The following is a 15,944-nucleotide window of genomic DNA, read 5'->3' as shown; positions in this document are numbered from 1 at the left end:
CATTTAAAATATGACATTTTCCACTACTCATTTCTGTTTGCCAACATTTTCAGAACTGAAGATATATTTTAAAAAATGTACTGGGATAATGTTTTCACTTTCTTAAAAGGGAAAAGTGCTGAAAGTGTATTCCATGTATATTCTCGCTCTCCTCATCAACATTTTAAATTCTTTTTACATGTTGGGTTCAGAGTCTAGAGTCTAAAAGGTAAACGATCTGCTCAAGGCCAAAACAGAAAATAATATTTTAATCACCAAAGTCCTAATTCTTCATTTAGATCTTTTAATATGACTTTGCTGATGTGTGTCAAGAAAATGTGCCTAAAATTAGCCTTCTAAAAATACACATCTGAATCAGTTACTATTAGAACTGACATTTCCATGAAGCAAAGTCTGTGTAAGTGCACCTACGCATATACTCGAGGAAATTTACTTCCCAATGGACATCGTATCTCCAACCAGCTGAACAAGGTTTCCCCGTTTAACTACCTAAGTATTCCATCTATCCTAAAGAAAATATTCCATGAGCATTCTACAACTATCTGTATAAACAGCAACAAGTTTGATCTATGATCAACATAAGAATATCTAATAAATATTAAAACTATTAAACTATAGATTAAAATGCAGATCTCTCATAGAGTTGAGTGATGGCATTTTGGTACATTCACCGTTATTGTACTTTATTTAATAAAGAAATACATTTGCCCTTGCCAAAATAGCAACTGCAAGTTTACAAATAAAACCACAGACCTCAAAGTCATGACGCTAAATCTTCAACTTATATTTAACAAAAGCAAATCAGTTTACAAATGGTCCATGGCACAATTAAAATAAAAAATATCAAAAGGTCACAGAATCTTAAAGAATAGGTTTATTGACAATAATTTCATAAATATTCTAAAGAAAATTTCAAAATTTCTAAACTTAAAATGTTTAAAATCTGCTCTCATTGGCAAAATATCCCTCAAGAAAATAAAGAATAGGTCACTACAAATGAATGTCACATTTAAAATTTGCTTCATTAACATTTTTGCAAAAATTTTTTAAAAAATTTACAACGTGTGATTTTTTCCTCCCCTCTTGGATAACAGTAAATAAATCAATACTCAGTTTTTATTTCAACTATGAGACATATTCACAAATATATCATCTAGCTGCTGTAAACCTGACAGTCAAGTCAGTCAGTAGTATAATATCCTACAGACATAAACGGAGCCAACTCATTTTGGTATTTTTAGTCATAGCAACTGAAGTAGGCAAAATGCAAAACTTGTGGTTGCCGCCCAAATCACCCCAGAGCATATGATACAGTGTCAGAAAATGTTTGCATCAGTTTTATAAGTTCATCTGTGTACTTCAGGTATCTGAAATTAAAAAAAGGGATTCTTATATACTTTGATAAAAATGTACTCAAATATTTCATAACATTAATATTTATTGCTTTATATGAATACTGTATTGAAAGCCCAAGCATTCAGTTTACACACAGAAATTATACAATTATATACCGCTTCACAAAGGCAGTGAACACATTACATTCTACAAAATCTACTTTACAGAAATTTAAAAATTCTAAATATCAAAAGGTACAGCTGAAGAAACAGGTATAAATTTGGCAGCCAGTAATTTAGACAGGGAAATTGCAGCTTGCATGACTTTAAGTTATGTGAATTTGAAAATATTGAGTTTAGAGTAACCATTGTGCTTTGTGTTGATCTGAAAAATATAACACTGGCTGTCGAAGAAGCATGTTCAAAAATATTTAATTCACTTCAAAATGTCATACAAATTACGGTGGTTTTTATGTACCCCTAAAGCTTCAGTCATTTAGCTCTGGTACATTACTAAAGTAATATATTAATTCTTCCAGTACAGTGGTGTTTCATACCATTGACATCTGTATACTCTAGAATAATTTAGAAAGAAATGTGTAGTATTCACACTGTTCAGAAAAGCAAGCAAAAGGTAAAGAAACCTGCCTGGTTCTTCTGAGATGGTTTCATGTCAGCTTTATAAGCATTCATTCTACAAAACAGTAAGCTAATGTTTGAACACAATTTCCAAGATAAAGCACATTTTCTCATAAATAATGAAGTCTTTTTCTCAGGCACCTCAGAAGTATACAAAAGAATTTTAGTTTGAACAGATCTCTTGGAATGTGTTTAACCTGGTATTTCAACAGACTTAAGATTTCCAGGGTTCCACAAGGGCCAGATTTTATTTGAATTACTCAGAAGAGAAAGAAACTGTCTTCTGAAAGAGGTGAACTCAATCATTACCAATAGAAAAAGTATCCACTGTATTCATCTCTTATAGAAAAAGAAAAATATAACATTTCCCCCCTTAGAATAATATATATATATATATATATGTATATATGACTTAAAGTTCCATAGTACATAGTCAAACAATAAAATCTGGAAACCAACATGAAACCCTACAATTCATGTTAAAATGTTGAAACTATGACCAAAATATGAAAACTGCTAGAGCCGTCAGAAAGAGACAAGACAAAAAGCTTTCCTGCATATGTATAAACTAAATGTGATAATCTCCAAAAGTTTTCAAAATTATAATTATTATCTTCCAGTTTAAAATTTTTAACTCTAAATTAAAAAAAAAAACAATCTATACACAAACCACTGATCTGACCAGAGCAAAAGAAGTCAGCGGTAAGCAGGACCCCGAGGAGCTGGTACTCACAGTTCTTACATGTGCGACTCTTTCAGGATTGATCCCATACAGTACTTTATTTTACAACCTGCTTCTCTTGTAAAACTAAAGGTCCATTTTATTACATAAAAGTTTTATACAGTGTGAAACCAGAACTGTATGGAAAATACTGCATCTAAATATTTCTAAATAGTTAGTCTTGTTCCATTGGTTCATCTGTGACTTCTGTGGCTTCCATGGAAGATTCTGAGAGAATCTCTCCAGTTTTACTGGAATTGGATCCTATTAATTCTTCCGTTTCATGGCAACTGGAACTACTTACAGGGCCGGTATTTTCACTACCTTCAGAATGTAAACCTCTCTCAACTTGAGTCAGATCAGATTCCTCCATTTGATTATTTTCCTCAGAAGTCTCTTCATTCACAGTTAAGGCATCATCAGATTCTTTTTCTTGATTTTTTCTTTCTGGGATCATTTCTCTTGATGTCATAAAAGACTCTAAAAATAAGCAAATGTTGTTGTAGTTAAATTTCATTTTCAAAATACCTCCACAGTTAAGTTTCATGAATTCTGATACTCTACAGTTCAAATCATATCCCTGAAACTCAGCAGCAACTACAGAACACATAAAGGTGGGAGAAAAGCCCAACATCAGCATTATAAGGAGTTCCATTATGTGAAATTCTTTCACGCAAAAATGAAGTACAAGAATTTGAGGATCTCCTTACTCCACCCTTTTACAGATGGTCTCTAAATACCTTCTTCCTCTTCATCCTCTTCTTCATCCTCTTCTGTACAGTGCTGCCTGGTACAACTAATTTCTTTGTCGTTATTCTGAGATGAAGATGGAGCTTCTGTTTCTTCTACCATAACTGAAGAAATTTCACTGGAAGATGTTTGACTGGCCATCTCTCTGACGTCACTTTCTTTGTCAAACCTGAGTCTTTTTACCTCATGCCCCTCAGCTTCCACAGTATCTTCATCTGGGTGTTTATTTTTTATAGGGCTCACTGAGGAACCTTCTGATTCAGATGTCGAAGAGTCACTGTAAATATTGTTTTAAAGTGTCATTAGTAAGACTGTTTCTTCATCGTTTACATTCTCATTTTTAAGGTCTAATAATGTTTAACTGTATTTCAGTGTCAAAGTTAAATGATAACATCTGGGCAAAGAAAAACACAAGAGAATAATTTCGAGGACACCTGAACTGTTTAATAAATATTTCCCACTAGCAACTTGTCAATAAGTTACATGACCTTTCTGTTCAGTTCTCCAGTAAGTTAAATGTCCTCCTATAATAAAACTACGAGTCTTCCACAGGGACATACTCTTTTCTTTTCCTTAAGTAATTTATTGTGAAATATTTTTAAACTCACAGAAAAAGAACTATCATATCCCCCTAAAGCAGATCCCCTTAATTAGCAACTCACTGCATTTGCTCCATCACCCTGTCTCCATCTCTGTTTATTCTTATTGTCATTAGTAATTTTCTGAACCATCTGAGAGTAAGCTGTAGATAAGATGCTCATTATTCCTGAGTAAGTCAGAACAAAGACACCTTTCTGCGTCATCACCAATTTAAGAAATCAGTTCTGATAAGACCCTTCTGTCCAGGCAGGCCAATACTCTTTAATTCCTCTCACTCATTCAGTCTTCCTTCCCTTAATGTGATGTAGAAAATTTGAGATGGGATATAAATAAAAAGGTTTCCTTTTATGATCTACAATGAGAAATGATTCACAAAATTTCAACTCATTTATAAATATCTTCTCTTTTCAAGTAACTTTCAAAAAGAAGAAAAAAATGTATCATGACCACTTTCTTAACACCCTATTATAAATAAAATCTCCCCAAATTAGCAGTTTAAGTCTTTTCTCTGCCCATCGTCAGCATGTGATAATGCTGCAAAAAGCTGCAGCCCCTTGTAACTGCATTAAAACCTTTTCTACCCCTCAAAACAACAGTAAATTCTAAATAATAAATAATGAGGGCTGAAAAACCATCAATAAATGTTAACTCTTTTGGAAAACACTTTTTCTTTTAAATATAAATCACATACAAACCTGTGATTTTTATCCTCATTTTGCTTTAAGTTTGACTCTTTGCTGTCTGTGCTCTCAGGTAAGCCATTTGTCGTCATGGGGACTGACAAAGAAACCTTTGGTCGATTAAGTGGCCTGGGTGTTCCAGGTCCATTTATATTAGACCTATAGTAAAATAAATGAACATCATTTTCCCATTTTTGTAAAAAGTCATCCCTCCCAAGGTTTGTTTATATGAACATATCACAGAAACATTTTCTTTAATTTTGGCTTTCAGAGCCATGGGTTACCAAATTAACTAATTCTGTTTGGTATAGCCTAACCTGCCGTAAAATTCCCAATTCTTATTAAGTATATTGAATTTCCTACCCGAAATTAAGAAACTGCAACTCTTTGAATAATAAAAATCAATAATCTGACCTTTCAGTGTAACTTGGTGAATTTCCAGGAAACATAACACCATTCATTCGATTTAAACTATTGGAACTGTTCTTCCTACAAGAAAAGAAAAAAACACTTTTATGGATAGTTTAATTCTTTAATTTTGATGAGAATCACGGGTCTAAAAGATCTTTTGTAAGATCTCACTGTCACAGAACCAAATGAAAGACTTCTAAGAAAAACAGCTATGGGATTATCTTAGTATGTTATTTAACAATATACAGGTATATTCTTCAAGAGTTCTAACAAATTCACTGTTACTGGTCTGTATGAAATCAGATATTTTAACCATTAAACCAGTGTTTCTCAACAGGGGGCAACATCTTCCAACAATCCCCCTTCCCTCACTCTGCATCCCCACCCAGGGGACATTTAGCAACGTCTGAAGAAATTTTTCACGGGAAGTGGTGGACACTGCTGGCATTCAGTGGAAGCCATGGGCAGTGCTAAATCTCCTGCAATCCCAGGACATCCACTCATAATAAAATACCAGTGGTGCCAAGGAGTGTGCCCTAAAATGCAACCTTAATTTACTATATAAATCTTAGCAACTGGAAATAATTTTCCATCATAAAGAGCAATGTCATCAAGTAGCTATTACAAACCTAAGAATTATTTCCTAGAAATGGCCTGCCTCGGATGGGATCCCAGGGTCCAGACAGTACATAAATCCAACAGTGTTAAGACTGCAGTAAATCATGAATCTCTTTAATACAACTCTTTTCACTGGAAAAACATATAGGTAATGTTACTGGTAATATTCTACTTTGAGTACTGGATGGTAGTTTCATAAGCATACAAATGTTATCATGCTTAATTACATATAAAATAAATGCAACCTATTTTTAAGACTAATATATTAGAAATGATTTAATAGTTAGAATATACTAGAAAAAGAAAAATCTCTATACTTACTCTGAAGAAGGATAAACACAGCTAACCACCATCACATTCTGCAATAACAAAATTGGTGATTAATACGAAGAAAAGTACCACAAAATAAAGTTTAATTATTTGTTTTTAATTTCTCAGAATCTCCCCTGGTATTAAGTTTCCATTTTATTACATTTTTACTAATAAAAGAAATGGCTAAAAATAAAAATCTCTAGGGGCTTCCGTGGTGGCGCAGCGGTTGAGAGTCCGCCTGCCGATGCAGGGGACACGGGTTCGTGCCCCAGTCCAGGAAAATCCCACATGCCGCGGAACGGCTGGGCCCGTGAGCCATGGCCGCTGAGCCTGTGCTCCGCAACGGGAGAGACCACAACAGTGAGAGGCCCGCGTACCACAAAAAAAAAAAAAAAGAAAAAGATAAAGAAAAATCTCTAATCAAGCAACGAAAACTAAAACAATAGCAAAAGCCCCAAATCTAATATCCCACTAAACTATTTTTTTGCCAGCCTTTTTTTTTTTTTACTCTACTCTAGTTACTTTAGAGCCCTGACATTATGTATTACAGATAATAGAACAGAACCACCGTCTCTTATTTGAGATAGAATCTCACCAAGATATTTAGAGTTTGAAGTATTTAGGCCTACTATAACGAACTTCCTTTTAAAGCAGTACCCAATCAAAAGCTTGATGTGTAGCACGATATACCTCAAGGAAAGAGACTCAAACCTTTTTTATAATATAATCTTTCTGGTAACAATAACTTTATTAATAGTCAATATTCATTGCAAGTTTGCTGAGCCAAAGTAAGTGCTTTTACATTTAATCCTCCTCACAGCCTCATTATGATCCACACTATACAGATGAAGAAACTGAGACTTAGGTTATGTACCTGGTCCATGGTCACACAACTATGATTACTGTGACACTGCCTCGTTATCCAAAGATTGCCCAAGTGGAATTACTGAAAGTCTCTGAACTGAAAATAAGTACTGAAGAACCATCTCAGTTTCCTGCCCTTCAGGAATCTTACTAAATTGAAGGTATAGAAGCTCAACAAAACACATTAATCCAGTAAGGCCCTAAGATCTATTATAAATCACTAGGTAATGATTTTGGATTCCTGCTCCAAGGGTAAAATAAATTGAACTTCAATTAGAACCTTAAAATAACACCAGACTATGTTTTAGGATCAATCACTAAAACCAATGGTTTTAACAAAACCACTGGTCCACAATCTTGGTTCCCATGGGGCTCCTTCTTTCATTCTTCACTCCAGACAAGTCTATGTGTCTTGCTTTTCTCATTCTCTCAGACTGTTTCCTTTGTCCAGAATGCCCTGCTCCGTTAACATCCCCTCACCCACTAAAAACCTAATGCTTCTCTCATTCTTAAACATGATATATATCCTTCTCAATATCTAACTTAAATGCTTTGTATCAGCGATTTTCCAAGTTGTGTACCTCTGAACTCTAGAACTAAAGAAATAAATTCTGTAGATAAACAAGTTTGCAAAACGCTCTATTATTAAAATATCAATTACAGAACTTCTCGGAGCTATTAATATGTTAAGGTATACTAAGAATTTCCACGAGACAATAATAAACTGCTTTTCCCAAGCTTAACTGACCTCAAGCATTCCTCCGCCTCCCTCCTATTAAATCTTCCTCTGAAACTTAGGACATAATTTGTTAAACAAATTGGGAAAAACTTCAGATAGACTGAGAAACCTATTTCAAGAAAAGGTGCCTGAAACAGGGCCTACTCAAAGTTCTTTTCTGAAATCTATTATGCTACAGTTTAATATAATGCCAATAATAAAATAAATACCTTTTCTACTCCTCTGAGAAATTTGTCTGTTCCTGTATAGTTTCTCCTTGGATCTGTGAGCAATTCACATAGTCGCTGAATAGTAAAAGGTATACTGCAAAAGAATATAATTTTATAGTTTGGGGTCATTAATTATCAAGAAAATTAGGAACATTATTACTCTTGCTATTTCAAGCTTTATCTAGTCACCCCTGTGTTAAGCTACAAAAGAAAATGCTACAAATGAATGGATGAGTCACTTAAAAACAGGCAGGGCAATAAGCACACCTGTCCTCTTATTTAAAAAGAAAACAATGTTCCCTCCCTTGCCTTAAAAAGCAATAAAGAACATTCAAAATTAACGGAAAGCTTCAAAACTGAGAAAAAATTTTAACATTCTTAATTCTGACAATTTTAAGTTTACAAGAGAGGCAACACAAATAATAATCAAGTCAGAGTTTATTTAAATACAGAAACTTTCTCAAGTATTCTTTTGCACACAAAGATTTTTTTAGTGTTCAAATAAAACTACAAATGTTTTGTTATCAGACAGAATAAGACAAGTGATTCCAATGAAAAAGTATTATAAACATAGTTATGCTCCCATAATTAAAATTTTATGTACAACCTACATGTTTCATCAAACTTAAAATACATAAAAATACACTCAATATTTTGGTAGGTACCTTACTGTTTGACAAATACTTCAACCACAATCAAATTTTCACTTGACCACAGAAAATACAAAACTGAAACATAAATTGGACCTAAAATCATATTATAAACAGCAGTGTTTATCTCACACACTATTAGCATTCCTGAGAGTTACAATATGAACAGCAAACGTGAGCAGAGAGGTGACAAATGCAGCTAAAAAGTGTAAACGTAAACTTTACACTTCAGTTATTTGCCACACAAATCTATTTATTCTCCTTATAAAGACAATTACAAAGCCTCAGATTAACAGTTATTACCCACAAAGTTATTTCTTGTTGACAGGCAGATCAACACAAAATTCCCTCCCCCCCACAAAGTAAGGCCACTAGTGATTAATACCGCAGGACTCAAAAACCCCGTCTAACTTCAAATCCCATGTTGTCCCTTCCACTACACTGCACATACGTAAAATCGTAAATGTTTTATTTTCTAGTTGGACAAACAATGTTTAGTTCTCGTACTCTTAGCATAAACACTATTCTTATGTTCTTTTAAAAATTCAAAAAAAATTCAATATACGACCTATGACAAATTTTGAAAAGGCTTAAAATAAATATTATTCATATGAAAACAAGTAGTTACGCGAGAGACCAAGTATCAATCTTCTCTCAAGTCATGTATCAAAGCCTAAAAGTCAGAAAACTATCATTCTGCCAAAAGATTGGGCACTAAGAGGCGAAACATTTGTCTCATTATCACAAATATTCAGAGGCAGACAGAAATACAGGACAACTTCTGATATTCATCAAGACTGCTATAGGAAAGTTCTTTGGTTTCTGAGAAAAAGTAATGTTTTTTTCTTCTTAAAATTCATAGTAGTACACTGTCAAAACTAATTATCTTTGTTTTTCCAAACTGTCTTTCTTCATATTTGACTAAAAGCTTCTTAAGGGCAGGATATCTTCACATACAAGATAGTCAATATATAATTTATATACATATATACCTGAAATGCAGTACCATCATGGATTTCAGAATATTACTGGTATACCTGTACCTTAGCCCCTCTTTGAGTTCACTACCTTCCAAATCCTAAACACACACACACTTCCAAATGCTATTCCCTCATTAATGACGTCAGAGTGATACTAAATAGGAGTTTTTACACAGTTTTCAAAAACTAGCAAAATAGCACCCAGTGTTAAGAACATTCGAATACTATTTAACCAGCAAATACTTAAACAGACATTGTCTAGTTAGGTCTATTCCTCCAACTAAATTTCTTTCACACACTGATACTAGTACTTTCTTTTAAAATTAACTTTAAAAGATGAGCATCTTCCAACTTCCTGCTTAACAATGTTTTTACACTAAATGTTTTGGCTAATTTTCTCTAGGAAGGTAGGTAAAATGTTAGTCAATTATTAACACTGTATGCGTGGGTGAATATTAATACTGCTTTATGAGGAAAAATGTATTATGTTTGCATAACGATGTCAGCCTATGACAAAATGAGTTTACACTCTTAGACACTTTCAGAAGCTTTTGAAGTCATTTTACCAAGTGTCCAATAGATGGCACTAAAATGTTATACAACTCTCCCTCAAGTGAACAGGCTTAAAATACAAACATTTCTTGTAAATCCAAGTATCCACTGGAAACAGTATTATAATTCTGACAACTGCACTGAAGGTCTCTTCATAAAGTTTGTACTTTTTAACCTTTTAAGTAAACATGAGAGCCAACTATGAAGCAGAAATATTAATATTTACTCAATAGCGGACCCAATAAGACACGTAATGTAAACAATTACAATTGAAAACAACCCAATTACAACAAGAAATGCTAATAAAATTGTGTATACAGTGCTACGGAGACAGAATAAACTGCCAGGGAATCGAGGATAAACATGGGGACACTTAATTTAAGGTGGGTCTTTAAAAGGAGGTATAAGAATAAACCAGATAAATCCCAAACCTGGTACAACTATATGAAAGTTCTGCTTTCTGTTACTCTTCCATTACACATAAGCACACAAGATAGTTTATTCTAACTCTGGAAAATATTAACGCGTTACCCAATAAATATCACTAGCTAAATTAAGATACATGCTAAGAAGAAAAAAACTGCAAAAATGCATGCTGCTAACTCTCAATGAAAAGCATGAAGCAGAACCCCGAAAACGGGAGAACGGGGGAGGATGTTCATTAGCAAAGATGTACTGTAAAGTAATTTAGTAGAAAAATATTTTGGGTTATTTAAAATAAAATGCAGTTTACTCTGCAAGATGTCACCAATATATTACCTTATTTACCCACATCATAAGATGAAAACTAAGATTATATAAGGAACTGAAAGAAAAAAACTTTTGAAAAGGATATGGGGCTTCCCTGGTGGCGTAGTGGTTGAGAGTCCGCCAGCCAATGAAGGGGACACAGGTTCGTGCCCCGGTCTGGGAAGATCCCACATGCCGCAGAGCGGCTGGACCCGTGAGCCATGGCCGCTGAGCCTGCGTGTCCGGAGCCTGTGCTCCGCAACAGGAGAGGCCACGACAGTGAGAGGCCCGCGTACCACAAAAAAAAAAAAAAAAAAAAAAAGGATATGACTAGCTTGCATTTTATTAAGCAAACCAAAACTATGACTACAATATATAGTAAAACTTAAAAAAAAACATTAAGTTGTTTCAAATTGTATTACTCAGAAATGGTACAAAACACTATCAACCAGTCTACTTTTAATGCACAAATTACGTATAAGGCAGTGTGGCTTAAAAAAAAAACAACCAGCTAGCCCACTGGGACACCTTGCCCTAGTCGAATTTACCTCTTTAAAGCCTTCATGTCCTTTCCTGGGAAACAGAGACTCTGAAAGTGCACTTCTCATGTGATTATCATGAGCACTGAATACGACATCATGCATATAAATCACTTAGGGCCTGAAATATTTTAAAGTGTTCAATAAATCTTAGTTCCTATCATCATCCTGATCCCATCTGACCTTGAATGTAGATTTTGAGAAGACACAAACCCTCCAAAGACCAACTACAGTGAAACAAAGCAAAAAATGTTTTTTAAAATATTCTTTTTAGGACTTCCCTGGTGGCGCAGTGGGTAAGAGACCGCCTGCCAATGCAGGGGACACGGATTCAAGCTCTGGTCCAGGAAGATCCCACATGCCGCAGAGCAACTAAGCCCGTGCGCCACAACTACTGAGCCCTCGCGCCACAACTACTGAAGCCCGTGTGCCTAGAGCCCGTGCTCTGCAACAAGAGAAGCCACCGCAATGAGAAGCTCGCACACCACAACAAAGAGTAGCCCCCGCTCACCACAACTAGAGAAAGCCCGCGTGCAGCAACGAGGACCCAATGCAGCCAAAATAAAATAAATAAATATTTTTTTTAAAAAATTCTTTTTAATTCCAAAGAAAGTAACTAACCCTGATGAAATAGGATCACACATTTTACATTAATTAATATACCTGAATTTGACTGTAATCTGTCCCCATCTACTGACTTTAAAAAAAAAAAAGACCAAGTCTTGTATAGCTAAAACATATGGGGATTCAAATACCAAGAAAGCTGCTGAACATCAGAGAAAGACATCTAAGCTCAAATTAGAAATTTTAAACACTAACACTAAGCCCTAAAGATAGAATTTCCTATCCTGTATTTTAACTTGAGAAAGACTCTAAGTAACTAAAATTTATGTTTTGTTTTTAATTTATCTTAGTCTGTTTAAAGGTTTGATCATCAAGATGTGCCAATATTCTGGATATATACCAAGGTATTAAGAAGGCATCCAAAAAGAAGAAATGCACATTTCAGTCAGAGTCTAAGATTTTAAAAATCAGATAACCTATATCTTGCCTCTATGTCATTATATAAGCAACGTTCCTCATAAAAGAAGATAAAGGAGTATAAAACACAGAGGCCATTAAAGTAAAAGGCTAAGGAGATAACCACAAAACCAGACATCCTATTTAAAAACTGCTTAAAACAACCAATCACTTCTGTTTTATGTTTTATGCACATCTTTATTTTCTATTAATGACCACATTTGTACTGTGTCTTAGTTAATAGAATTACTCGTTTGACCTCAACTATTTAAGTAGAAATTAACTTATATATCTCTTAGATATCAAAGGTTAAATGGGTTAAGTTTTGTTTACTCTTAAGTCCTACAGAAGTCAGAAATCACCACTGGAATCTTGTGATATTATCTGACCTGAAACAATATGCTCTTTCTGGATCAGGATTTATTTAACATCTGTATAAATATACACAACATAAATATTCATATGCATATATTTTACAACTGAAATCAAATGTTAGTAATTGAGATTTATTGAAAACAGCACTGTAAAATGGCAAGTATAGAAAATTAAGAAAATGAAGAATTAGCCTCTTACAATAATGGTAAATAACCGTAAACTAGTATCTATACCATTCCCCATTCCAAAACAAATCTATAGCAATTGTCAACACTTTTAATCAAGTTAACCATATTCTACAGGGCCTGAATTACTTTACTTGCCTCAAATAAAAATGTTAAGAAAAATTAATTAGGTTTCTGCTATTTCCTCTCTTTTTTTTAATACAGCAGGTTTATTTCCTCTCTTTCAATTATAAAATTTTATTAGAGAGAGCATCACATCAAACCCTATTACCACCAGACAAGGCAAGGCAGGAAGGAGAATAAGGAGGGAAGGTTACTAAATAATTCCGATTCTCAACTAGTTATGCTAAGAAAGGGAGTAAAGAAAAAGAAATAAACAAATTTCAGCTAAAGGATTCAATACGCTCAACAAATACTGGCACAAATAACTAATAAAAAATGCAATAACTCTATTTTTCTCAACAGAGCAGAAATTCCAGCAAGCAATAAAATAGGTAAAAGGAGTAAAAGAACAAAGTAACAAAAGGCTGGAACCCATTCTTTCATCCCTGAATAATCTGAGCTAACTGTAAAGCAAACAATACAAAATCAAAAAAGGAGTAAATGTTTTATATCTACAATCTAGATTTTAAAGTATTAAAAACCTTGTATATGAACCTTTAAGAAAAAAAAGTATGAAGAGGCAAACTCTCAGGTGCAGAAACTTACAAGATATCTCCGTTTGTGTGCACATGCATATAAAACAATCACGTGAAAGTTTTCAGGACTAAGCAAAATCTAGTTAATTACGTACATTAAAATAACTTTAGAAGACCCACAGGTAGAGAATGGACTTGAGGACACGGGGAGGGGGAAGGATAAGCTGGGACTAAGTGAGAGAGTGGCATGGACACATATACACTACCAAATGTAAAACAGATAGCTAATGTGAAGCAGCCACATAGCACAGGGAGATCAGCTCAGTGCTTTGTGACCACCTAGAGGGGTGGGATAGGGAGGGTGGGAGGTAGACACAAGAGGGAGGAGATATGGGGATATATGTATATGTATAGCTGATTTACTTTGTTATAAAGCAGAAACTAACGCACCATTGTAAAGCAACTGTACTTCAATAAAGATGTTAAAAAAATTTTTTAATAAAATAACTTTAGAGAAGAAATTCTATAGTCAGACTATAATCATGCCAAAAGATATGCATTGGACGCCTTAGAGATGATGTAACAAAGATTTTTAGGTATCAAGTAGTTGTGCAGTGTGCCTAGAACCCCTCATAAATACATAGCCACGCTGTTTTAGTCAGCTACCCATAGTAAGTGAAACTTACTGCTTATTTTAGAGAGGTCTTAGCTCTAACAGACTGTCAAAGGTGGAGGAAGACTTAAGTAATTAATTTACATTCATTATTCTTCCATTTCAATAATTAGGATTTAAAATAATCTTTTTAAAACTACTAGGAATGTAAGTTATTCTCTCTACCTCTCGAAATCTCTCTTTGGGTACCATTAAAGGAATGAACTACTAGCTACAAGCAATTTCTAAATTATATTCACGGCATCTAAGCTAGGAAGAGGATTTTCATAAATGGCCTCAGTTTGAGTAAGCCTACATATACTCTTGTTAATTATAAACCCACATAGAGGGCATAAAATGGCAACTGTCGGGCTTCCCTGGTGGTGCAGTGGTTGAGAGTCCCCCTGCTGATGCAGGAGACACGGGTTCGTGCCGCAGTCCAGGAGGATCCCACACGCCGCAGAGCGGCTGGGCCCGTGAGCCATGGCCACTGAGCCTGCGCTGCAGGAGCCTGTGCTCCGCAACAGGAGAGGCCACAACAGTGAGAGGCCCGCATACCGCAACAACAACAAAAAAGGCAACTGTCTTTTAACCAACCATTCATTGAAGTTTCTAATTTCGTTAATTTTTAATTTTTGGTGTTTCTCACCTAAGAAACTGTAACTTCAGTTCTGCAGAGTAGCTATAATCCATCTTCCCCTATAAAATTTTAAAGTTCAAAAGTAATTTTAAAAGGACAAGAAAATATGACTAAAAATTTTTTTAAGAACTTTAAGCATTCAACTATGTAATTCTATCTACCCTGCCCCATTAAACAAAATAGAGATACAGAAACATGCTTTTATTCCTTTCACTCACTCATTCAATACCTGTTTGTTTGAAAACCTACTATGCTCAGGCATTCACTGTGCTAGGCCTTATATGGAAAAGATAGTCCTCCCTGGTGTCCAGAATCTTACAGTTCAGGAAGTCAAGCAAACAAGTGAATGGACAATTTCCACTTCAAAGAGGGAAAATTTATATACTGACAATACTAATTTTAGAAAACAGTTAATCTTTTCGTGCCAATATATATATTTTAAGATATATGCACCATGCGGCACATGGGATCTTAGTTCCCTGACCAGGGATTGAACCTGTGCACCCTGCAGTGGGAGCATGGAATCTTAACCACTGGACCGCCAGGGAAGTCCCCATGCCAAAATATATTGAAGCATTTAACACAGAGCTTTCATTAATTAAAAGCAAAAAACAAAAACAACAAAATGAAGTTACCAATAAGAAAATCACCAAAAGATTAAAAAAACCAAAAAAAAACAGATATGAAACCACAATTCATAAAAGAGTCATTAAGGACATGGATGTTCAATTTCACTTGCAATCAGAGACACAAATTCACGTACATACCCACAAAAATACTGAAGAAATAAACTAGCTGCATTTATATAAACACAGAAGCATAAATGAAAACATTTTGTGAGGTGAATTTGGCAATATTAACAAAAATTTTAAGTGTGCATACACCATGACCTAGCAACTCCTTTTCTACAAATTAAAATAAAAACAGTAAATCTATATATATATTGAACATATGACATTCATCAACACAAAAACATATTTACAAGGAGGTTCGCTACAAGCACTACTTGTAACAGCCAAAAAAATAAATGCCCATCACCAGTGGGAACAGAGAAAATGAACTATATAATCTGTTCATATAACAGAAAACAATGCTGCTATTTCAAAT

General features: G+C 34.5%; 1 protein-coding gene across 2 annotated transcripts in view; it reads right to left on the bottom strand.

The window, feature by feature from the left end:
• Positions 1-1,420: 1,420 nt before the first annotated feature.
• Positions 1,421-15,944, bottom strand: part of PPP4R2 (protein phosphatase 4 regulatory subunit 2) — a 53,281-nt gene continuing 38,757 nt past the window's right edge. Inside the window, exons 1-7 of one of the 2 annotated variants that reach the window (XM_029243054.1) lie at positions 14,847-15,655; positions 7,878-7,971; positions 6,075-6,112; positions 5,139-5,213; positions 4,740-4,883; positions 3,435-3,721; positions 1,421-3,174 (exon numbers count right to left, since the gene is read on the bottom strand). In XM_029243054.1, the coding sequence (XP_029098887.1) occupies positions 2,870-3,174; positions 3,435-3,721; positions 4,740-4,883; positions 5,139-5,213; positions 6,075-6,112; positions 7,878-7,971; positions 14,847-14,890 (987 nt within the window). In that variant the 5' untranslated portion in view covers positions 14,891-15,655 and the 3' untranslated portion in view covers positions 1,421-2,869. Of the gene's footprint in view, positions 3,175-3,434; positions 3,722-4,739; positions 4,884-5,138; positions 5,214-6,074; positions 6,113-7,877; positions 7,972-14,846; positions 15,656-15,944 lie in introns of those variants that run through there. The other variant, XM_029243053.1, reaches the window with a different exon arrangement.

This window comes from Monodon monoceros, unplaced genomic scaffold, assembly GCF_005190385.1.
Source record: "Monodon monoceros isolate NGI ecotype Baffin Bay Population unplaced genomic scaffold, NGI_Narwhal_1 Super_Scaffold_3, whole genome shotgun sequence".
NCBI classification, from domain to species: Eukaryota; Metazoa; Chordata; class Mammalia; order Artiodactyla; family Monodontidae; genus Monodon; species Monodon monoceros.
The sequence above is the reverse complement of the archived record's forward strand: the minus strand, read 5'-3'. Positions and strand labels throughout refer to the sequence as shown.